Source organism: Xiphophorus maculatus, chromosome 3, assembly GCF_002775205.1.
Source record: "Xiphophorus maculatus strain JP 163 A chromosome 3, X_maculatus-5.0-male, whole genome shotgun sequence".
Taxonomy (NCBI): Eukaryota; Metazoa; Chordata; class Actinopteri; order Cyprinodontiformes; family Poeciliidae; genus Xiphophorus; species Xiphophorus maculatus.
The window spans coordinates 20,023,125-20,047,915 of record NC_036445.1 but is presented as its reverse complement, the minus strand read 5'-3'; the positions used below and the strand labels follow the sequence as shown (position 1 = coordinate 20,047,915).

Sequence of the window (24,791 nt, the reverse complement as noted above, 5' to 3'; positions counted from 1 at the left end):
TTTTGGTTGTCATGTAGAAGCAATTCTTGCTCCACAAAGCTTAAACACAACATGCAATTATCTCTGTTTTCTGTGTCTGAATTCAAGCTTTTCAGGCTTTTTTTTTTCTTTTTTCCCCTTCTGTTGGTGTTGCAGTTTTCCTGCATAACCCCGTTTCCTCTGGCTCACTGCCCCCGCCGGCACATTCCTGTTTTACCTGCACAGGTTGTCATGTAAAGACACACAGTTTCACAACCTGCATACCAAACAGTGAGATGAGTAAGGACTAAGTAGGCCTGTTCCTTGTAAATCACAGCATTCACACTGTTGGGATTTTTTTACGACTGTGTTTTCCTGTCGACTGTTGCGTATCGTTCCTTTCGCGAATTAAATTGAGGAAGGGGGAAAAAGTTGACATTGTTCAGAAGGAGAGTAAATTAAAAAGCGATCTTCAGGAAACTACTTGCTGGGACAAAAAAAAAAAAAAAAGATTCCATCATTTTCCATGAGAGGGAGACACAGGACCATTGTTAAAGTTGCTGCAATAACCACATGCATTGTGAAGTGGAAGGAAAATAGTAGGAGGTTTTCATTGTTATTTAGCAAATAAAATCTGAAAAGTTCACTTTGCATTCAGTCCCCCTTTCATATGATACCCTTAAATATACAAATTTGGCAAGAAGAAAACCATAACTAGCTCCATTTGGGGTTTTTTTTGTCACAAACCATGCAGGAGACAGAGCAGACACAGAAGAAGCAGCTTTGGTCAGCAGAGGCCAAAATATTTGTGGTAAACTGACGCAACATGCCAACCTGAACACACCCATCCACAGAGAACATGTTACTGAGGCTGCAAAAGACTCGCAACTGGGGCAGAGGTTCACCCTCCAGTCGGACGATGATCCTAAACACTCAGCTGTGATAGAATGGTTTATATTCATGTGTTAGACTGGTGCTGTCAAAGTCTAGACCTAAGTCCAGTTAAGAATATGTTGCAAGACTTTAAAAAGGTGATGTGATGTTCACAGATTTGAACTTTTTTAAAACTTTTGAGCTGTTCTGCAGAGAAGAGTGCAGGAAACCTTCAGTCTTGGAGTCTTGTCGCCTCAAATGGATTTCCAGATGTTTTGAAAGGATGTACAAATTCATGTCACGCTTTTTGTGTTTTTTCTTTTTTTTTTAGCAACTAACGTAAAAGACATTTTTCCTTCCTCTTCATAATTATGCACTACTTTGTGTTGTTTTGTCACACTGACATTTATGGTTATAGCATGTGGTTTCAAGTGGGATGATTAATTTTGCAGGGTGATGTGCACGCGATATTTACCCTGAATCTTACAGTTTTAACTTGTTACAATTTTTCCAGATGGTCTAAAGAAGTGGCGTCAAAACGTTCAGATTTGTGCTTTTGGACACACTTGGAAGAATTTTAAAACGTTTTTGTTGTGCAATAGTTGAGCTCAACATGTCAGAAATGATGGATCTGAGAGTGAAGGGGCGAGGGTGTCATGGCAACCAATGAGCACTAGTGAATTCATGTAAAAAAATATATTTATTTCAAGTCTTCATTTGAAGCAAACAACATTTATATACAACAACGAGGCAACAGAAAAGGTCAAGTATACTGTGGAAAGACAACGCTTTCTTTTTAGTGGAGGATTTCTGCTTAGTCTGGACTAAAGTGACCTCAGCTTCTTGAAAAATGGAAGCAAATCCTAATCCTGTGTAGAAAAATAACAGTTTCTCTTGCCGATTTTTTTGGGGGGTTTGGGGTTGCAGCATTGAAGGGCTGTAATAATAAAAAAAAAAACAAACAGATGAAAACTTTGAAGATTGAAGGACCGCTACGGATTTCTGCAGAAGAGCATGTCGGCCAGCAGCTCCAGCAGGTTGGCCTGGCCAATCACAGGCCGGAAGAAGAGCTCGGTGATGAGGCTGGGTGTGATGCCCTGCAGCATGGAGGCTGTGAGGAGGATCCGAGCGAAGCGCTCCTGCTGGCCCGGATGTAGGAGCTGGACCACCTCGCTCAGGGCGTGCTGAGCTTCCTGCTGCAGCCCCTCCACAAACAGGCCTGCCTGTAACTCTGGCACATCTGTTGTTAAAATAAAAGGGAATATTTTTTAGGAATAATGTACTTTTCTTTTTTTTTTTTGCAATTTTGGAAGTGACTAACTTCAGTGACTGCCTACCTGGATTAAATATCGTGGTCCCTTTCAGATATGCGTACTCCTTCGGGCTCAAATCCAAGGTCCAAAACTTTTTCAGACAACACCGCAGCTTGCTGACGCCCGCCATGGTGGGCTGCTCCCTCTCCGTCTCCGGGCTCTCCTGGCGGTTCAGGAGGATCTTTTTCAGCATGCTGTCGGCCGGCACGTCCGTCACGTCGAAGTCCACATGCTCCTGGGCCAGACCCAGAATGAAGAGCGGTGCCCAGGAGCTTTTGAGAAGGGCGTACTGGTCACCCGGCGGCAGCTGCTTGAAGGCCGGTAAGTTTCTCATGAAGTGCACAGTTTTGACCAGGACCGCGGAGGCCTCCTTGCAAACCTCCGAGGGTCTGACCAAGCACACTGTCCTTCGCACCTCGCAGTTGCACCTGTGAGGAGCCGAGCTGTGGTGGAAGGTGTCTTGGCTCGGGCCGCCTTTATCCATTTGGCTCAAGATGTTGTAGAGGATAGGATTCAAAAGCCTGTCGCCGCTGTTCGAGCAGTCACACCTGCTGTCCATCTTTTCTGACCAGGATGTTCGGTCTCTTCGGGTGAACAGTCCGCGCTCTCTCTCTCTCTCTGCCTGAGCTGCTGGGTGTTACTGCTTCCTCCTGTCTGCCTTTGCTTATAAAGCCACCCCGCCGCCTCCCGCCTCCTTGTTGGACCTTGAAATGTCAATACACTCTATGTGAAAAACAACCATGTGCTCTGCCAGGTGACTGCTAGAACAGCCCTGGGAAACAGATAACGCTTTTCTCAATGAAAAGTAGCTGCTGGAGTAACACATGGACATCATGAGGGATTGGCTTTATCTGAAAGCCGGTGTCGTTAACCCAGGCAGTACCAAGCTACCAAGGACTGCAGAGGTAATCAGCCTCTCACTGTGTCACTGCACCCACCTCACACCTGTGGGGCTGGAAGGAGGCCAGAGCACAAAAAAAGGGGCCAGTGGCCTTCACATTATGTCCTCATTAAGTGCCCTTTTATCTAAATAAACATTTAATCTGGAAGCAACCAGGGAATTTTTTAGACTTGTTTTGAGAAAGGTGGAAATGAGGAGTTGCTGCAGCTTCCAGCGGAAACACCATCAAGTCAAGTCAAATCTGAGCAGGCGTTAAATCGAACGTTTACACACCTGCAAAAGACATGAAAATGGCTATTAAAAAACACTGCTAGAGCAGCAGAAATAGGTCGAAAAGGGGGAGAAAAAAAACACTTTTAGCTGATTTCCTTTCCCTCTTAAGGACGTAACTTCCACTTCAAATAATAAGAGAGAGCTTGTTGGCATGGCAAATGAGATAAAATTGTCCAGTAGTTTTTGAGGTATTTAAATGTAAAATGAAGAGATGCTCACCATGCACCCCATCTGTTTGTCAGCTGTGGGTTTGACTCTTGGCCCTGGTCTTGGTCCATTTTCTTTTCTTTTATCTCTCTTCTCTTTCTAGATACTGCACAGTGCAACAGTGATACATAGAGCCAAAGGCAAATACAACTGACTAATACTGTAGTTGGCATTATTATAAAGTGAAGGAAGAGTCCAATGGTGGCAGAAATTCAGAATATAATGCTAGACAGCCCAGATGATACTGTATTAAAAAAATGACATCAGACAAAACTTTGACTGTTTCAGATCAGTCACAATTCCTCAAATTATTCTCTTTCCCAAAAGCCTGATTTATGGGTCAAACACTTTATGTTTCCCTGGAATTATGCTGGAATTATGCTCCCCTCCACCACAGGGCATGTTCTTGAGTGATTTTGTAAAATCCATGGCTTTTCATGTTGCTTTTAGACTAGAGTACCCTACTAACCTCTTCCTCTCTGAGCGGCATTTCAGCCCATGCTGGTACAGGTAGATAGGCTCATTCTCTCATCAGCTTCACAAGATATTTTGCTTGTATTTTTTTCACACACAAAAAAAGGCATATTTCTGAATTTCAAAGGTCCCGCCTTCATACTCTTTCCTGAACAGCATGAAGATGAACCGCTGAACAGATGAAGCCTTCATTCTTCTGTAAATTTCACCCATAACGAACCGGATTTCTGGAGGTCCACAGTTTTCTTTCCTAAAATCTTTGCTTTTTGATTATTCATCGATTTCTCAAAAGAAACAGTGAATTTCAAGTGTTGCCTTAAATAACAAAAACAGGTGTGCCTTGGTCTAACTGTGCTGTGAGTTAACCTACCAGAAACTTTAAAGCGGTGACGTCATCAGAGCGTTCCCATGTAAGGCTTAGTAATCCTGGTAAATGTAAATTTGTAAATTTGAAGACTGTAATAATTTTTTTTTTAAGTTTTCCACAACCTGATCAAACATCACTGACCCTTGGTATTGCTATGTAATAATGTCAGTGGGTTGTGTCAATGATGTTGGCTCCCACTGGGCGAATAGGTTTGTTGACTTTAGATAATGTTCGTCTTTTACCTGCTAAGTGGTGAGCTGGTGTTAGGCTATGTTCACATTTACACTTCGACCAATGACAACTTTGTAATTAGACATCGTTTAGCTGATTTTAATTTTTATTTTACATTTGGTTATTTTTAATGCCTCAAACATGGCAGGCGGACGGCTTTCCTGACCTTGAACTTAATGAAACAAAGTGGATCTTATTCTGTCACACTATTTCTTTCCACTTTGCATTTACGTGCTTGCATACAGCTCTCTGCAAACATCCAATTACTTCATCAAACCTTCTTTTGGCTGAGAAGTCGTCAATTTTCCTCGTGATTTAGGCCTTAATATAACCTTAACAGAAATTTTGTGTGAGAATGTGTGTAGTTGGTCTTATGTAAATATCTAATTTTCACAAACATCATGGGGGTTATCATTGTCGTTGTACATGTGTGAATAAAGTAAATAAATAAACTTTTCAGCAACGTTCTGATTTAAAAGAAGGGTGTTGGTTGTACGTAACGTGGATGTTGTCATTCTAAAATAATCAAAACAGATAAAAAAAAAAAATTAGATCATGGAATTTCAATTTATGGTTTGTGTGACAGGTAACACAATGTTCCACAATCCTAATTTATTATCCTGCCTGTGCCTGGCACCGAGGGGGGAATACGATAAGCAAATTACTTTATTATGATCTCACATAAACAAAACGGTAAAAGATGCTTCTTCTTTTTTTTTTCTCGGTTCGGACATTTAGCTCCTCGGTCGATACACATGATAAATGTTTATGACTTGGTTAAATGACACAAAAAAGGGTTTTTTTGTTGTTTTTATTTTTTTAAATATTTGCTCAGAGTGTTGCCCAGAAGCTTTAAAGTGTTGCAGAGGGGAAGTTCCAGGAGAAGAGCTAAACTGTGGAGCAGTGAAGTCAAGGTCAGTCATGTAGTGTAAAACTGCAATAAAGAGATTAGACGCCAGACACAACTGGCAGCACCAGTCACCGAGTGTTTGCCTTACTTCATTACTCTCTCTACTCATTCCCAGGGGCGCCATAAAGGGGGGAAAAGTTATGACAATTCCAAGGGCCCCTGACCAACAGGGGGCCCTTCACATTTTTTTTGTTTGTTTGTAGAAATTTAAAAAAAATGGGGCCCTGTCAAATACAAAATTAATTATATTGTGTTTTCTAAACTTGTTTCTAGCAGTAAAAATGAAAGGTTACCGCTCTCAGTCCCAGACCAAACAGCTCACATTTGCCCTGAATGAATTGGTTGATTGACAGCACTAAGACCCTCCTCTTGGTTCTGATTGGTTGTTTTGGTCGGAACGTTGCATTACTTTAGCCAGTATTCGTAGTTCAGGGAGGAGATTGATTGTTTTCACAGATTATCGGTCTCGTAACAAACTGTCACGACATGGTGACAGCTTTAACAAAAATGGAGAAAACATATTTTTTATTAAAGTTATATACTGCAGCTTGAATAAAATGCAAATGCAACTACATAGCATTTTTTGAGAAGTCTGGATGGCTTCATGTATATTTTGCATGTTGCCTATGGCTGTTGCTCGTGGGGAGAGACATTTCAGTAATCTAAAACTAATAGAAAAAATTTACTTGCATACTGTATGCAGACTGCTTCATGTAAAATTCACGAGCAGTAAATATTGTGCTAGTTATCAGTATAGGACCAAAGAAAGCAAGGCAGTTGCAAGCCTTTAAAATTGTGACGCTTTTGATGGGTCAGATAGATTCAAAAAATTGTAACAGCAGCTGCGTGTGGGGGGTCCGGGGGGGGGATTTTTTTTTTTTGTCATGGGCCCCAAGATTCCTGGCAGCGCCCCTGCTCATTTCTTGAAGGATTCCTCTAAAAAATATTTCACAGCCCCATTTGTTTTCCCCAGATGTAATTTCATTTTAATACACTAACAATCTATACCAGAAATAATCACCCGTGTGTGAAGGAGTGCGACTTGAAAACAAGAAAACACATCACAATTAGGAGGAATGTGAGCTCTTTTTTTTTTTTTTTTTTTTTTTTACAGGGTGACCTGTAATGCACCCCGGCTGCTCTTAGGCTTCATGAAGCATGATGACAGTTGTAAATGGCTGTGATAAGGCCTGTGTTTATAGAGGTTAGGAGCAGGCAGAGACGGGCACGGAGGACAGACACTTATCTCCGCCTGGACAGTAAAAATAAAATGTCCTTCAGTCTATAAGTGGAATGTTCTGAGAGGGAGGAAGTACCGCCTCAGGTTGGATGTGATGTAATGCCTGTCTTATAAAGATGATCCAAATCTTCACATCTGTAGTCATCTAAAATCAAAACAAACTTAAATAGGTCAACAATTGGAACTGTTGCAGCATAATTCCACATTCAAGGACTCTTTAATTTACATGTTTAAAATATAAGTTATATTTTAAATATGTAAACGTGCTTGTGATATATTACACATATAAACTGTATGTACCTCAGCTTGCTCTTCTTCTAAAGCTTTCCCCTGAGACCTGACTTGTGTTAACTTTACTTCCTCTCGTTATTTTTCCCACTGGGTCAGTGAACTCCCGGCTCTCTGTGTGCACGATGAAGAGGAGCATGACTCCACGCTTTACTTCACAGCAAATACAGCCGATTCCTGGCTCTGTTCGGACAGGGTCATCAGCACCAAGATCAGGTTGTGATTGTTGAACAAATGTTACTCAGAAATTAAAGCCGCATTTATACTCGTATTGCTCTGTCAGGTTTATGATCCACTTCTAAGCAAGGTTGTGTCACATTGCTTTGAACTTTCAATAACCTGATGTGGGCGAGCGATGAGATCATCGGTGGTGACTTGACAAAAAAAACAACCAAGTGAGTTTTATCCACCGTTTTATCACTATAGCATTATAGTTACTATATGCTATATAACTATAGTTAAAACAATACAACAGTGTGTTTTTTTTACATGCTAGGACATACGGATATGTAAACCATACTCAGAAGTCTAAATAATATAAATACTAAAAGGAACTAAAGAAAATACCTTTTAGAATTTTTTGCAAAATGTAATAAAAAAATGACCTTCTAGTGAGTAATAAGCTCGGATAACCTCACATTTATTCTCACTTAAATGTCACACAGGTGGATCATGTCAAGACCATATGATGAGAACTTCGTTACTCAGCATTTGAAGGAGGTTTTATTTAGCAACCTGTACTATGTGCGTAAACTTGGAAATCTCAAACAGACTGTCAGAATTAAGAAATCGCATAAATATAATCTTTACAACAGCACGAATTAGGCTAAAAGCATCAAAAAGCAACATATTATGTCCATATAAAGAATCCATTACCATCTATCAGTCTGGGAAGTTTTACACAGCCATTTCCATGGAAACCAAATATCCGCCTTCCAGCAGGAAAGCAATCTAAAACACACCGCTGGAGTTGTATAGATTATTTTAGAACATATTGCAATAAATTCATATTTTGGAGTGGCCCAGTCAAAGTCCACCTGAAAATGAATGCCCACAGATGACAGAACAATAACTCGTTCAAGTGGTCTCAACAGTTTTACAAGGCACTAAATACATATTTGCACGAGTACAAAATATTAGTAAGTCCAAAACTCAGAAGGCTGTCCTATATCCTGGTAAAGTGAGATAACAACTGAGAATGTACAGTAGACCTAATCTGAGACAAAGTGTACTACCGATAAAACTACAGTGTTTACTGAACACCAGAAGGAATAACGAGCCATGAGGAGTAGATTAGACAGCAAGCAGACGAAGAGAAGTAGACAGGCTGGAATCAGTTTCTAAGTTTGTAAACACCAGTGTTGTAAAAGAAAGCTTGGAATTTATGATTAAATACATGAAACATTTGATTGCTAAATATTCATAGAAATGAAGAAAAAAGTTAGAAAGCTAAGCAATTTGGAATTACTTAAAAATCTGACGCAATTCGAGCTTTTGAAAGCTCCTCTTCTGAAAGAGACCCTGTCAAGATACTTAGTTATGAGGACTTTTACAGCAGGCTTCATGTTTAAAATGGACAGATATGAATTCTAAATAACTTTAGGAAAACGGGAACGCTGTGGCCGATGTTTGGCTTTGTCATGTTGTTTCTGTTCTTAAAAAAAAACCCTTGTCAGAAGAAAAGATTGTTTAGCATGCAACCAAAAATAAGACAAAATGTAATTTATAATTTGATTTATAATTTGATTTATTTATGATTTGATTTATAATTTCATATAATGATTTATAATTTGATATATAATATAGCAAATGCAATAACTATATAGGCCTCAATGAAATAAGTTTACACTTAAACTTATTGAGCTTAGATACCTTCATTGACAAAAGCAATAACATGGTTTTAAGAAGTACAGAAGTTATTAAGATGATAAAGCTTTTATAACATCAGATTAATATTTTTTTTTTTTCGCCAAAAAATTTTTGTCTCTGGAAACCTTATGTGTCACATTTATTATACTATTCTACTCTACTAATCAGTGCATGCTAGAAATTTTCAATGTGGTCTACAAAAAACTTAAACATCAAGCAATAATATTTCAATGTCAAGGTTATTTTTTTATCTAGATGTAAATTAAACATTAGTTTACAAGACCACTTTAGTTAGAAAAAAATTTACTTTTCATTTAGAAGAAGAATATCAGGAGGAGTGTTAACTTTTTTACTGGTCGTTTAGGTAAAAGTATAGAAACACGAATAACAAAACATATTTCTTATCATTAGTAGGATCCTCTCATAACCAGAGTGACCATGACTTCGGCTGAATAATCTGGGGCAAATGATGTGTAAAAATGATGTCAGAGTTCAGACTACTGAGTTTAGTTTTACTGCCCATTACTAACAAAATATAATGATAAAGTCTGAGTTGAAGGCCACAGCTGGAGTTAGCCTCTGGGTTAGTGAACTTTGACTGACCACATTTCTTTAATGTGAAACAGTAGGGAAAAACACTCGGTTGTGTGAAAGATTGAAAACATCGTTATTAAGCAGATAATTTTATAAGCCTTTCCAAAACTAAATTTGAAATATTTGACTTTTGCAGTAAGCGGAGCTTAGTGTCCGATCTTTAGCTTGAAACTTATCTTAATATTAACCTTGTGTAAAAAACAAAGTTCAGTCTGCGTAGGTAGTTTCCACACGCTGGCAGTTCTTGGCACTCAATAAGCGATCATTAGTGAGCGTGAAGACCTCTTTGAATTAGAAAGGTAGAAGTTTATACAAGAAGAAAAGACGTCATAATTTCCCATATAAGTTTGTTTCAATTGGATATTTTCCAAATAGGTTAAAATGCTTAAACTGGACCTTTGTTTTTTTATTTCGGCAGACTTTATAGAAAAGGAAGACATCTTAAAACCAGTCTTCACAGAAATGGAAGTTCAACCCAAGATCAGATCATGATGTGCACAACTAAACGATACATGGAATAGAACCAAATATAGAATTAAATATTGAGAGCCAAGTTTTTTACTCCAGATGAAACCAAATCAGAAAAGTTCATTACAATACAGGCTGATTAAACTTAGCTTAGTTTGGATGCGTCTCCAGGAGAAAGTCTCTTTGCTCTAAAACAAAAAAACGACCATCCAGCACGATTCACATTTTAAAGCTGCTTCTGAAGAATCTGTGCAGGTGAGACTAAAGTGCACAGAAACACATTCAGAGGGAATCGAACTCGGTTCATCAGTTCAGCATGAAAACCTCCTGCAGCCTGTCGAGCAGGTGGGGAATGAATGTACTTGTTTCAGGTGATCTGGGCACCTCACAGTCATCATGCTGACCGTGAACTCGTCTGTACTGAGGTACTTCTGAATCGGTCATGTTACATGATGTCCACCAGCTGAATCTCGACTAAAAATGGGTCAGATAGCAGGACAACAACCCCGAGCAGATCTGCAAAACCTCTACAACAAGATGGTTAAAAAAAGCAAGGAGTCTAAAGGCCTAGTTTAAATAGAGATTTCAGCTTTTATAGATGTTTCTAAAGAAGAAGAAAAAGTTTGCTTTTAGAGATTTGTCAATTTCACTTTAAACATATTTTAATATTTCAGTACAGTATTTCCACTTATACCAGCTATTCAGCCATTGATATCCCAAAAAGTAGAATAAGAGATCCTGTGCTTTGTCACATTACAACCACAAACTTCTATATATTTTACTTGGGATTTTATACCAACACAAAATTATACCTATGACAAGTGGAAGAAAACATATATATGGCTTTAATTTTTTTTTTTTTTATATATATATATATAAATAAAAATTTAAAAAAGGGGTTGCTCATTTGTATCAAACACACCTTTAATCTAGTATTTCTAAATGAAATCCAGTACAACCAGTCAACTTCACAAGTAGCCAAGAGGTCTATTGTAAATGTGGAGAAGCAGCAGAGATCTACAGCACAGGTGAGGGAATGTGTTGACAGGACAAATATTCGTTTTTCTTTCTGCAAACCTGGCCTTTATGAAAGAGCAGCGAGAAGAAAGTCTTTGTTGAAAGCAAACCATAGGAAGCCCATCTTAAAATAGCCACAGGCCATGTAGGAAACATTGAAAACATGTGTTAGAAACCTCTGATAAAAGTAGAACAAATCTGAAATTTCTGGTGTATATTCAAAAGGCTCTATATATGGCAGAAAACTAACACTGCATATCACTGTGAAGGCACCATCCCATTAAAGACATGCAGTGATAGTAGCATCAATTTGTAGGGGTACATACAGAAAAGCCAGTCAGAGTTGAGAATCGATGGGAAGATGGGTAGAGCTAAATAGAATAGAGTAGAATAGAAATAATCTTTATTGTCTCTCAGTGGGAAATTCAGGTTTTTCCCAATCTGTTAGCGCTTGAACAATACATGAAAGGAGTTGAGCCTTTCTGCAGACCAGTGAAACATGAAACATAAAGCTAGTGGTTAAGATCAAAACATTTCATGCGTTAGAGCTGTCCAGTCAAAGTCCAACTCTTAAGACTTGACAAGACATAAAACTTGTTTTTCCCAGATAGTTTTGATCCAAGTTGACTGAACTTCAACAGCTCAAGTTCAACTCTGATATCCAAAGCTGGCAGAAACATACTCCACTAACTTGCAACCATAACCGCAGCGATATGTGGTTTTACAAACTGCTGACACGCTTCAGATTTTTTTTTTTTCTTTTCACTGGAGAACATTTTTTGAAAAACATGCGTCATTTTCGGTTTCACTATATGTCACAATGGCTTGCCATAAACCTTGGTTTGTTTCTTGCAGTAGCAGAATTGTCTCAGTAGGTGGCGTAGGCAGTGGCAGAGCCGCCACAGTAACGGAAGTGACGTTTCCTAATTTGTTCGAGAACGTAAACAGTCATGGCGGACTGCGAAGCGGCACCGCTTGTGTATCTAGCTATCAGCAACATTCCCGTAGCCTTCCACTCGGCGGACCTGAGAAATTATTTCAGCCAGTTTATAGAGAGCGGCGGCTTTCACTGTTTTCACTACCGACATCGACCGGAAGTTCTAAGAGAGCCCGAAGGGTCCGAGCCTGCGGTGGACCAAGACGCAGAGAAAGCTAGCTCCGTGTCCCCACAACCCCACGAATCAACTCAGAGCAGCTGCGAGTCGAAGACGGTGGCGGCGAGGTCGTGCTGTTGTATCGTTTCAGTCCATGATGAACACGCTGAGAGGCTCATCAGGATGTATGCGGGGAACCACTGGATCAACTCGAAGGGAAACTGGCTGGCCAGACGCTGTGTTATCAGGAGAATAAGAGCCTCGCATGACAAAGGTTAGGGAGTGATGCAATTTAATAGATATATACATAAAGGAGCCAGTCATTTGATTGCATTGTTGAAGTGGGGTATTACTCATTTTCTTATGACAGGAAATAGGCATTAAATTCATAAAGCAGTAATTTAATTACTCGATGATCTCACCTCTTAGTACGTGACTCAGGGCTCTTATGCACGCTCTCTTCAAATCCATGAAAGTTATCATCCCACTCCCCAAAGCTGGATCTTTGGGAGAAAGAAAATGCCCATTTTTTTCTACATCTAAAAGAAAACATTAATAACAATAATAAAATGTTAGAATTTGTGAAGGGCTTTCTAGTTGGTGAGATCTCATCTAGATGATATGTTTAATTTAGACATCAAAATAGTACTTTTTGTTTGTTGTACTTGGCGATTTGGGATTTCATTTGCTGATATATTCCATAGATAAATGCACTAGATGTTTTTTAAAAAAATTTTTAAAGGGTGATCATTTCACTGCTTTTTCTCCTTGTCCTAACCTTCTTGGACCAGGATTTTTTTAACTGAATCTGTGGTTCTTTATGGCACTGCATTGCAGTTTTATGGAATAAATTTTTTTAATAAGGTTTTTTTCTTTTCTTTTTTTTTTTACAAACAATATAAAACAATTACAGATCACAAACTGGGATGTAAATAGTCTTTATTAGGTGAATATGTTTACACAAATCTTAAGGGTTTAAAATAATGCCTGATCTAAGTCTGCCCTGATACTAAACAAAAAACAGCAACAATGAAATTGCCCTTTTTTACTCAAATGAAGCTTTTTGGAACCCATGCAGATGATCAATCTCGTCTTTGTTAAAGGTTTGTACTCAAGTTCCCAACATTACAGAATAATGGTAACAAAATCTTCAAAACAAACCAAAAGTTTAAGGCTGAAAAAAATCTTCTTCTTTTTTTTAAATGGAGCCTCGGATGTTGAAAAAAGATAAAAGATATGTAGATAAAGTGCGCCCAACATTGTCGTTGTCATTTCAGGTGAAGGTTCCTTCCCTTATAAAACCAAGTATGAGCAGCGCCACCATGTCTCCTTCACTGAGCTCTTCTCTGAAGCTGACCTCAGCAGGCTGCCTGAGCTGAACCCACCTGCTCTGATGCAGAACGGGAACGTGGGCACGCCCATCAAAGTCTTCCTCCAACTCATCCAGTCCTGTCGCCTCCCTCCACGCCTCATCCGAAAGCTGGGTCTCACTTTCCCAAAGACCAGCTCCAGCCGTCGCTACGGAAACGTGCCCTTCCACTACCACAACACGTGCATCCTTCCTGCCACAGAGGAGACGGTGTTAACAGCTGCCGGACACGAGGTATCAGGGCCAGGCTCGCTGAAGGCTCCGTCTTCAAAATCGAGACACCTGGCTGACGATGTACACACAACGGAGGCTGACGACACGCAGAATGAAGAAGAAGGGGAGGACACGCAGTCAAATGCAGATGATGTACGTTTTATTATGAGTATTTAAAAGCCAATCTTTTTGTTAAGGTACATAACTAACCATCATCTTTTCATTTGGGTTTATAAAATAATGCCTGGTTGCAGGATGACGACCGCTGTGAAGAGTGGGAACGCCACGAGGCCCTGCATGACGACGTGACCAGCCAGGAGCGAAGCAAGGAGAGACTTTATGAGGAAGAGATTGAGCTAAAGTGGGAAAAAGGAGGTTCTGGTCTGGTTTTCTACACTGACGCTCAGTACTGGCAGGAGGAAGAGGGAGGTAAGACATGAAAACAGCAAATATAATTCTATTTTTCCAGAGGATTTTCAAAGTTGGAAATATACAGAGCCTTGTAAAAGTTTTAATTCTTGAATTTCTCCACATTCTGTTCCATGGCAGATTTTTTGCAGTTACACATTTTTTGCAGATTTTTTTTGCAAGAAAATGTCTTGAGTGAAAAAAGTCTTCCAGCGGATCTAGTACTTTTTACTGTAATTATATAGCAAAAAATAGTTAAATGTATATTTTATGCTATTTAATTTTTTTGCTGTGGAAAATGTTTACTTTTATGAGATGCACATGAACACATTTTGCTCACACAAAAATGGCTGAGAAAAAAATGATGCATTTAATCTCTACCTTCTCTGTAAAATAATGTGAATCTGTTCTTTTTGTAGATTTTGACGAGCAAACGGCAGACGACTGGGATGTCGACATGAGCGTTTACTATGACAAAGGTATCTGAGCCGTTTCTATCACCTATAATCGTCATCTTGACGAAATAACCTTTTAACCTGATAGTCAGAATAATGCTAACCGTTCCTCTCATAGATGGAGGTGACATGGACGCTCGCGACTACATAAAAATGCGCTATGAGAACAGGCTGAGGGACGGTGTGGAAGACGGATCAGGGCACAATCAGTCGATTGGCAGTTTTGAGAGGTTTACTAAAGTAAGCAGGCTTATTTAGATCATATGTTCCTGTACTCTTGTGTGTGAATATTGCTCACATTTCTTTTATGTGATTAGGGCTTTGGGCGACGAGTGATGGAGCAGCAGGGCTGGAGGGACGGTGAAGGGCTGGGAAGCAGCCAGGTTGGGATTCCTGAAGCCCTGGAGAATGAGGGCCAACATCCACACTGCAAAAGAGGCTTTGGGTGAGTGTGAATAGTTGAAAGAGAATCAATAAACGGACAGGATATAATTCAAGGACCATCTAACAGTGGAAGAAACTGAATTCTGGATTTCTTTTGCTGCAGATATCATGGAGAAAAGTTGGTGCTGCACCCTGTGAAGAAGGCCAGAACAGATTATCTCATCGGTACAGTGTACGACAAACCCAAAGACATAGATGAAGGCGACACCTTATGGAGGCGACAACCCAACACCAGCATGAAGTACAGAGGCTGGCAGCCAGGTGGCAGCATTGGATCAAAAAGATGACATCAAATGTATAGCTCCGTTTTATTTATTAGATTTTTATAATAAAAAAATTTAAAAAATGTTTTTATTTTGTGTCCATATTTCCCCATGTGCCTCACAATGATTCTGTTACTCCACAAAGTAAAAATTATTTAGTATATTAAATTGCAGCACTAAAACTATGAAACTGCCATTTACTAAAGAATAACAAGAAGGCAGCCATCATCTGCAGCTTGTCATAATCCAAAGTAAACATATCCCAGAGGGCCCTTTGCTCAGCTGACACAAATATTTTACATTGTGGTCGACATCCTAACAACTGTGTGGAGGAAAACAAACCCCCAGAACTCACTAGGCCCGCTTATAAATATGATAGTGGCAGCATTATGATGTGGGAATGTTTTTTTTTTGTAAGTGGGTATAAAAAACAACCTGGTCAGAGCTAATAAAGGGCAGTAATTTGAGAAAACTTGCTAGTGGCCAACGAAACAGAGAAAAAAAAAATAGGACCTGGGGTACAGTTTAATTTCCCAGGGAAAAAAATCACTGCATAGAGATGGAGCTGATAGAAGTCTGACTGAGACTTAAAAATTATATCCATCTAGGCTCTCCCTCCCTGGATAGAGTCCAGGCATAGAGAGAAATGCATAAAGTTTACTAATCAACAGAGTACCTTAACTTTAAAGATTACATTCCTCTTCTCCTTATAACGTTTTATCCCTCCAATTCTTCACCATAAACATAATTTGGATGCGTGGTTTTTTTTTTATTATTTCTCAATTGACTAAATATAGGGCACTTTTGAAATGCCTGCTGTGAGTTCTTAATTAACTTTCTTTGTTTATCTAATTAAAACAAGGATGGAATTTGAAATACAGATGTTTTAAAAAAATAGTATAAAGTGTTACATTTTAAAATGAAATGTGCGTAGGAATTGTGTGAATTAAGAAATCGCTGCCTTTATTTTGAAATACAACCCAAATAACCCGGATGTCATTCGTAGCTTTAGCCTGACAGCTAGCAACTGAAGCTTGCATGCTTAATACTTGCGTGACGTTTAGTGGTATATATTTATTGATGTTTAGGTGTAGATTTTAAGGTCGTCTTAAATCTCAATAAGTTATTTAAGTATCGTTTAATTTGAGGTTTTTTGTAAACCTTCCACGGTTAGGCTATTTACTCAACTTATTTATCGAAGGAAGGTCCAGGACTTTTTATTATTGTTATTATTTTTAGTTTAATTATTAGTGCGAGGAAGCGGATTTTTTTGTGCCTTTTTTTGTTGTTGTTACCAGAAGCAACAGTAGCTGCTCGGTAGCAACACAGCCTGATGCTGCCACACCTGCTCCCTCTGACTGACTGGTCCCAGTTACCGTGAGCTTCTGCACCCAGTTCGCAACACCTCGACACCATGTCCGCTCAGCCTGGTCTCAAACCCTCCCTGCGCTTCGGTCAGGTGGTCATCGGCCCACCAGGTTCAGGTAAAACCACTTACTGCCAGGGGATGCAGGAGTTCCTGACCAGCCTGGGACGCAAGGTGGTGGTGGTGAACATGGACCCAGCCAACGAAGGGATTCCTTATTCCTGTGCAGTGGACGTCGCGGAGCTGGTCACTCTGGATGATGTTATGGAGAACCTGAAACTCGGGCCTAATGGTGGACTTCTTTACTGCATGGAGTACGTGGAGGCCAACCTGGACTGGCTGGAGAGCAAGCTGACACAATACAGTGACTGCTACTTCTTGTTTGACTGTCCTGGACAGGTGGAGCTTTACACCCACCAGAGTTCAGTGAAGAATATTTTCTCACAGCTGGCCAAGTGGAATTTCAGAGTAAGATTATTTACCAATAATAAATAATGATCCCATTCTTTATGCAATACTTTCATAAATAGGGTGTCTTGCCACAGACCTATCCCCATTTTACTCCAGTGTAGTCAGCTCCATTAGTAAACAGGGTCTACATCTGCATACTTTAATATCAATATTTAAGTCCAGCTGTTCTGTAAAGGCCATAAAACATAAGTAAAGAACTTCATTCAAAATAATGTGTGTGCAGGAACTCTAACATTACACATCATGGGATAAAAAACACCCCATGGTAAGACGTGGTGCATGATGCTTTTGTTTTGGTAGGGACTTGGAAGCTGGTCAAAGCTGATGGAGTTTACTACAGCTCAATCCTTGCCAAAATATATATATATATATATATATATATATATATATATATATATATATATATATATATATATATATATATATATATATATATATATATGCTACAAGTTGCAAAAGACTGGTGGTGGTGTAGTTACTTTAAAAAGAATGGGCAAAAAAAATCAGTTTCTATGATTTGGAAGCTTGTAGAATCATAATCCAAAGCAACTGTAAATATAATCACAGAGAAATATGGTTTTCCAGTGTGTTAGCCCAAATGTGAAGAAGTTCAGATGATAAAAAAAACTATAAATATAAATACTTTTACAAGGCACTGTATACAACATACTAATTTAAAACACACTAAAAACGAGATGAACTGATTCTCATTTTGTCACACTGTTTGTGTGTTGTTTTTTTTTAATGTTCAGCTCACAGCAGTGCACCTTGTCGACTCTCATTACTGCGCCGACCCGGCCAAGTTCATCTCGGTGCTGTGCACGTCTCTCTCCACCATGCTGCACGTGGAGCTTCCTCACGTCAACATCCTCTCCAAGATGGACTTGATTGAACAATATGGAAAACTGGGTATGCAAAGAGTTACTCGCATTATAACTCGAGAAGCAAGGAGAATTTCTGTCAAATGGCTTTACACTCCACTTTTTGTTTTACAGCATTCAACCTTGACTTCTACACGGAGGTTATGGACCTGACCTATCTTCTCGATCACTTGGCTGCAGACCCCTTCTTTAAAAAGTTTCGCCATCTTAACGAAAAGTTAGCGGAAGTTATCCAAGACTACGGCCTCGTGTCCTTCGTGCCTCTCAATGTGCAGGTACCGCTGCGGCTTTCAGTCGTTTCACAAATGTAGCAAAACTCTGCGAGCTTTAATGTCTCAGGTGCTGCGAACATACAATAAAAGGAATTAGCCGCCATCTAACTGGAGCATGAAGGGATGACCCTTCAGTTGATAACATCCTACTCAATATTGCATCCAAGCCGTCTTTCGCAATTGTGATATTGCACACACTGGCATTGTTATTAGATATATCGCACAGTTCTAAAAGATTTTATTGCAAAAAGATTAAAATAAGGAATAATTTAAAACTTAACGCTGTCTATAATATAATCGTTAAAAATACTTTTAAAAAGAATAAAACGTTTTGCCTTTTGTATTTCATAGCAGTTAAAGTGCTCTAATTGTTATATACTAAAATTTACATTTTTACTTTATTTTTTTTTACTTTCATTTGTGGCTCCCATCAGCTTTAAAGTGTTTTGCTTCAGTAAGAATCCTGAGTAAATTTTAAGAATGTCTTACCAAGCAACTTTTGCCAGCAGTTTAAAGTCTTCAGTTTTGCTTTATTGTATTAGCTTTGTACTAACTTAATATTAATGAGCTCCTTCAAATTCAAACTCACTCATTTTACATGTTCAGACAGGTCAGTAATAAACCTGTAGCCTTTGAAACTGAAGATTGGAGCAGTCATGTGTAAGGAGACGGGAGTATTAGAAATTCATTAGGCTTTCTGCTGCTTTTTTCCCTGACAGGATGTATAAACAAAGAATCATCTGGTTGTTTTCTTCTGATACAGACTCTTAACATTTGTTCCATGACTGTAAACGTTCATTTGACCTATTATTACTACAAGTGATTTTTTTTTTCACTTTTACTCCTCATGTTGCGAGTTTAAAGCAAGTCTAATCTTTGACAATAGGTGAGAGAGGAGCGAAACTTGGCTTTTTATCAGAAGTCCAACTTTTTGTCGCTTCCTATGCATCTTAATTTGTCTCACAAAGCCGAGACTGAGACTGAGAAAGCCTGATCACTGTGTTCTCTAAAAGACATCAAAATCTCTCTTTAAAAAAAAAAAAAAATTAAAAATTGCAGATGCTGAAACAGCAAATAGAAATGTCCTCATACAATGTATGACAAGGGTTTCAGTGAGAGTATTTTTAGGCACATGTTTTGTCAGGGGATAGTTTCTCTGAATTTCGTTCGGGGAAGTCCCCAGATCACATGCTACTGCTTTTCCTCTCCCCAGGACAAGGACAGCATGATTCAGGTCTTACGGGCGGTGGACAAGGCCAACGGGTACTGCTTCGGAGACCTGGAGGAGAGGAATCTGCAGGCGATGATGTCAGCGGCTGTGGGGGCAGACTTCCAGTTCAGCTCGTATCCTTTCTCAGCCACTGCGGTGACTCATCTGGGTTCAGAGTCAAACTAAACACATTAAAGTTTAACATTCTTTGGCCGTTAGGTCATACCTCACCAGAAGTATCAGTTATGTCAAAAAAATTATGTAATAATTATATGCACTGAACATTTGTGGGACTTTGATGTGCTTTCCCTTAATGTCTGACCCACTAGAACTCTTGCAGTGCAAGAGCGGTATGTTGAAACCGGTGAGAAGACCGTGGAGGAGGAAGTGATGGAACTGTAACACGAAAAGCTCAAATGAAGTGGACAAACCCGGAGGCATTTTTAGCACCACCGAACCAGTTTTGGCAGCATTTGTGTTAGTTTTTGTAATGTAAAGTTTATTATAATAAAAAATAAATCATGTACAATTTTGAAACTTGTAAAGAGCTTTGTTTTGATTTTTTTTGCTTTTTGTGGCCATGTGTTCTATAGCACCGCATAACACTCACAAACTAGAGCACAATTTAAAATTTATGGTCTAATAAGAGCAAGACAGAACTTTTTGTATGTAATTGAAAACTAACATTGCAAATCACCAGGATCACCTCCTTCTTATATGAAACATGGTGGTGGTGGTATCATCTTGAGGGGATTCCTTTCTTCAGTGGGAACAGGGAAGCTAAGATGTTCAGTTCTATGATCACTAAAACATTCCTCTGATTTTGTTATAGATCAAATTGGTTTAAATGGGCAATGTGATGTATTTTCTAGGCACATAGTGCCATTTTATAGTGCAATAGAATAACTACGTTAACTTCAGTTGTTATAAAAATGCAAATGTAACTTAAAATAAATTGTAAGTTATGCTAACTTAAAATTGAAGAGACAGAGGCTTGAATTTAGGCCCCTGTCTCTTTAAGAAGCGCCCGATCTTTCTGACTCTCCACCTTCAATACATCATCACAACTAAAGCTTTAACAGCCTTTTTACCTTCAATGAGAAGTAGCTTGTATGTTAAGCTCAGCAGATGCGCTGAGCTTAACAGCGCATCTGGTGTTTGCTAATTGCTGCTGGTGCTAGTCTGAAGGAGCTTTGTGGAGAAGGCAGCATGAGAGCAAGCGTTTAGGCACCATGAATGGTTGCCACCGGAGATTCAAGGATTTCTCAAACATGCATGACAGAATCAAAGCACTCAACACTGCATGTGTGTTTTTGATGAGTGGTGGATAATATTATAGCATATTATAAAACTCAAAAATTTTGATTTTGTACAATATTGTGCCTTGAAATAAGTGTGGAGTTTATTTCACAATACATCTGCAGACCTACATTTTGCTTTTCACCCAAATAAAATGTAATAAATGCGACATTAAGCGGTGGTGTCTTCAACATGCATAGTGCAACAGCTACAAATGCAATTCTTTGAAGTAATTCCTTACAGCTAAGCAGGAACGGAGTGAACAGTACTAGTTAACATAGACCAGCGCCAATCAAAGCCGTCAGCACCGCATCAGACAGGCAGCAATAGCTGAACGTTTCTGCTGTGTGTTGGCTCGGTTCTGGCCGGCAGATGGCACATGTGCTTGCAAAAACCTGCTCCCAGATCCCCAAAAGTCTGCTCCAATTCTTTCTTTTTGCCAAAGCAGAAAAATTAAGTCAGGCGGGGAGAGGAAGCCACATTAAATCTGTGTTTCTGCACAACTGGCCCTGTGTCTGGTCTTTGGGATGGAAGATATTCCCTTTTTCTAAATCTGGCTTAAACTGTTTTCTATTAGCACAAGTTTCAATTGTGTCCTTTTCCATACGACATATGTTTTTAAAAATTACATATGTATGAATTTTGCACCACCATTAAACAGACAATCCAAGCCGCACATTAATCACTGGGTATACTTGGTGTGTGTGTGTGTTTTTTGTGTGTGTCTTCCCGCTCTGCTGCAGTCAGACTAAAATAAAGCGTGAGCCACTTCACGAGCCTCGCACAAATGTGGGAAATCACATTAACCCTCTGTGGTGTGATGTGGCTGCAAATTATCTCTGGACAGCTTCCTGCCTGTAAAGCTCTGTGTGCATTAGGGGGGTGTGTCAGGCAGAATGTTAAATTGTGTTTCAGTGTTTGTACATGTGATCAAGTATGCCTCCTCATTGGTACTTCCTGCCTTTTTTTCCCTCTATAAGCCCCCTAGAGGTAGATGTGTGGTGTGTTTGTGTATGAAAAGAGAGAGCAAGAGAGACAGTTTTGTGTGTGTGTGTGTTGGCGTGTGTGTCTAGAGTGAGAAAAGAAACCGAAAGCCACTCTTGTCCCACTTACATGCCAAATCAGAATTTATATCAATACAGAATCGAACAACTGAGCGTCTCATGACTTTTATTTTTTAATTATTCCTTCAAAAAACACCTTTTGATTTCCTTATCTTCCACACTTTTCATTTCCATTCCACCCCTGCTCAATGCAGAGCACACACCCTGTGCTGCCAGAGGAAAGAGAAAAAAAAAACACAAAACATGTTTGCTTCATTTGCCTGTAGAGCTCAGAGAGCTCTGATGGTTAATTCTTCCTAGTCGTTGTGGGACTTTGAAGCTGCCTACGTGTCTTATTTCGGCTAGATAAAGTCTGTTTTAATTTTCTGTTTGGTTCAGTTCAATGGCAGCAGGCTGAGAAAGAGAGCAGGAGCCTGTGCGCCCATCCCCCCACGCTCAGCAGAGAGTGTGTTTCTGCTGGAGTGAGATACAGACCGAGAGAGAAGAGGAGAGGGGGTGGTAGAGGAGAGCAGAGCAGGCAGACAGGCAGGCAGGCAGGGGAGGGAACAGGAGGGAATGTGCATTGGTAGTCTCACTTGCTGCAAGGCTTCCTCCTTCTGCTGTGGAAAAACCTGTGCGTGTTGCCTCTCTTTACGAAATACTCTTGAAAACAGTGCTGATAAAGAGCAACAGGAAAAAAAAACACAGATGAACTGATTTGGTTCTTCTTTTTTTTTTTATCTGCATGAAAAATTAGCACTGTTAATGACAAACAAACTGGCTGATTTCAAATTGTTTTTAGCATTTTGATGCAGGACTACAGATTGTGGAGTAAATCTCTTACATTAACCGCTTTATCATGAACATTACTCAAATGTTTAACATAATCACAAAGGGACTAATCTTACCATCAGTGTACACCAACGGTTTAAAAACATCATGGTTTCATAACTGCTAAAATGTTTTAGTCATAATGTTTCTAAAGTTGAATATCCTTAAAATGAGACATCAGAGAAAAGGACAAAGAGGAAGTTTTATCATGCTGTACAGAGCATTAAGGAAGAAGGCTGCTCCTCCCCAGGCTGTTGTTGTGTACAGTCGGTCAGCTGGCTGAAAGATAACTAATGCACTTTCTCCTCACTTCAATAAGACCAATTTGGCTGCACACACTTAGACCTTCCATCCGCACACACACAACCAAACACACTCGACTGGAAGCCCTGTTCTGCTAAACATTATGTCAGCATGTAACCTGTAGATAACATAAGGAACTAAAATCGCTGAACTCGTGTTATTAAATTGGGACAAATATATTGTTTTCACGCTTGTCTAAATCTAAATTGGTGCAATGAACTGGAAATGTTAGCTTTGTATTTTCGGTGAACAACTTTTGTACGTCTCGAGTCATTTTGTACAAAATCTCTGTCCACTGAAAACAAACTCAACTGAGCACTGACCAGTCTTAATATGTGTAATTTTCCATTAGAAACTGGCAAATGCAGTTCAGACTTCTGCAAAAACGACCAACATTTGCTTTTTAACAACTGCTTTTTGATTTTAGGCTGAATAATTTGTTGGAAATCAAATATTACCTTCATGATCGTCAGTCATATGCGGTGAAAAAACAATATCTTCAGTTTCTCTCAGGGTCTATATTTGAGAATGACGTCTGCTTGTTAAACCAAGACTATATTTCTGACTCATGATTCTCCCTAAGCTGAGCCGCCCTGGGCAGAAAGCCATACTGCCACATAAAGCCTCACCGCTAGTCATTTAAATTCAGAAAGCATTGGCATTCATTAGCTTTCAAAGTTAACATTGTAATAATCTATATATTGTATTATTTAAGCAGCAGTCTGGAAACTTTTGCTTTTCTGCTGGAAATAAATGTAGCTAGAAAATATGCTTTGTTTATATTATGATACAGCAAAACTTTGTGTATTATATTTAAGCTCATACTAATACCTTGGGATTCTCATCCCAATCCATTCCTAACTTAAACATCTACACTATAATGCGACACAAAAAGACCTCAAGACATCCAAAATGGCTACAAAAAAGATTCAACATGAGGCAGAAACGTGACAAAATGTTGCACATGACCTAATATGACATTCAAAAAAATGAGCAACTTTACTGTCTCGTGATACAATGATAACTGCCTTCCCGATTTCTCCAACAACCAACACAAGCCCAGTTGGTTTTATCTGAACACTCTGGAGAACTGTATTTCCCACTTGATAGAAATAATACGATGCGAAATGAGTGCACTGCGTGAAGAAGCCAGTGGAGAGACATGCAAAGTGAACAGATGCAACAGATGTGAAATGATGAAAACATGTGTAAGACAGACTGGCACTCACACTGGATCTGTGTGAATTTTAAGCGTTTTGGGCTTTTACACATCACGCACGTACATTTAATAGTGAGCTTCAACAGTTGCATCACTGAAAGGTTATATTTAAGACATGAATTAGTTTCCCCCTCATGACAGATGATTCCTTAACAATTGTTTGAATTTTGATTTCAGATTATTAGAATTGATCATCTGCATTTAGGGAAAAGTTATAATTTTAAAAGTGAAGCACGACAGCCAAGATAAAAACATGAAAAATTACTAAAAATATAATGTGAAACATATAAAAAAAATCACCTAGTCTGAGACAGAGTTACTCATTGTCGCTGAAATCATTGAAAATGAGACCAGAACTGTAATCTCTCCTCCAGGTTGCCAAAATACCGTAAATGTCTTTTGACTGTCTCCAAAAAATAGTGTGAGTCCAGTAGCTTTTATTAAAGGTGATTAGCCCACCCAATGTTGCAACCTAAAAATAAACCCTGAACACGATACAAAATTACTTCACTTTCAGCGTAGATTCTTACAGGGAGATCCTAAATGAACAGGTTTAGATGTCAAAATCTGAAGAAGCACAATATGTTGAATCACAATAATCATCCTGGCTTTAGCAAGGGCTTACCCAGGAAGTTAATTTCAGGGGGCCCAGAGTATTTCATGTTTG

General features: G+C 39.2%; 3 protein-coding genes across 3 annotated transcripts; 2 read left to right on the top strand and 1 right to left on the bottom strand.

Moving 5' to 3' along the window:
• Positions 1-1,512: 1,512 nt before the first annotated feature.
• nr0b2 (nuclear receptor subfamily 0 group B member 2) lies at positions 1,513-2,797 on the bottom strand. The gene is made up of 2 exons (XM_005816437.2): positions 2,169-2,797; positions 1,513-2,071 (listed from the first exon to the last, which is right to left on the bottom strand). Exons 1-2 carry the CDS (start codon positions 2,701-2,703, stop codon positions 1,824-1,826), a joined length of 783 nt encoding a protein of 260 aa, XP_005816494.1. The 5' UTR covers positions 2,704-2,797; the 3' UTR covers positions 1,513-1,823.
• Positions 2,798-11,792: 8,995 nt separating this feature from the next.
• Positions 11,793-15,314, top strand: gpatch3 (G-patch domain containing 3). The gene is made up of 7 exons (XM_014468564.2): positions 11,793-12,351; positions 13,355-13,812; positions 13,914-14,088; positions 14,487-14,546; positions 14,641-14,762; positions 14,840-14,967; positions 15,070-15,314. Exons 1-7 carry the CDS (start codon positions 11,934-11,936, stop codon positions 15,251-15,253), a joined length of 1,545 nt encoding a protein of 514 aa, XP_014324050.1. The 5' UTR covers positions 11,793-11,933; the 3' UTR covers positions 15,254-15,314.
• Positions 15,315-16,223: 909 nt separating this feature from the next.
• Positions 16,224-19,966, top strand: gpn2 (GPN-loop GTPase 2). The gene is made up of 5 exons (XM_005798449.3): positions 16,224-17,063; positions 17,819-17,975; positions 18,062-18,222; positions 19,433-19,563; positions 19,759-19,966. The coding sequence occupies exons 1-5, from the start codon at positions 16,644-16,646 to the stop codon at positions 19,829-19,831; spliced, it is 942 nt and encodes a 313-aa protein (XP_005798506.1). The 5' UTR covers positions 16,224-16,643; the 3' UTR covers positions 19,832-19,966.
• Positions 19,967-24,791: the final 4,825 nt, after the last annotated feature.

What these genes read in the sequence shown, in the direction of transcription:
- gpn2 (XM_005798449.3), top strand. Translation starts at nt 16,644, where the DNA reads ATGTCCGCTCAGCCTGGTCTCAAACCCTCCCTGCGCTTCGGTCAGGTG. An exon ending in TGGCCAAGTGGAATTTCAGA is followed by an intron (nt 17,064 to 17,818) that starts GTAAGATTATTT and finishes TTTAATGTTCAG; the next exon opens with CTCACAGCAGTGCACCTTGT. An exon ending in TGAACAATATGGAAAACTGG is followed by an intron (nt 17,976 to 18,061) that starts GTATGCAAAGAG and finishes TTTGTTTTACAG; the next exon opens with CATTCAACCTTGACTTCTAC.
- nr0b2 (XM_005816437.2), bottom strand. Translation starts at nt 2,703, where the DNA reads ATGGACAGCAGGTGTGACTGCTCGAACAGCGGCGACAGGCTTTTGAAT. An exon ending in GACCACGATATTTAATCCAG is followed by an intron (nt 2,072 to 2,168) that starts GTAGGCAGTCAC and finishes TTTTAACAACAG; the next exon opens with ATGTGCCAGAGTTACAGGCA.
- gpatch3 (XM_014468564.2), top strand. Translation starts at nt 11,934, where the DNA reads ATGGCGGACTGCGAAGCGGCACCGCTTGTGTATCTAGCTATCAGCAAC. An exon ending in AAGAGCCTCGCATGACAAAG is followed by an intron (nt 12,352 to 13,354) that starts GTTAGGGAGTGA and finishes TTGTCATTTCAG; the next exon opens with GTGAAGGTTCCTTCCCTTAT. An exon ending in GTTTTGAGAGGTTTACTAAA is followed by an intron (nt 14,763 to 14,839) that starts GTAAGCAGGCTT and finishes TTATGTGATTAG; the next exon opens with GGCTTTGGGCGACGAGTGAT.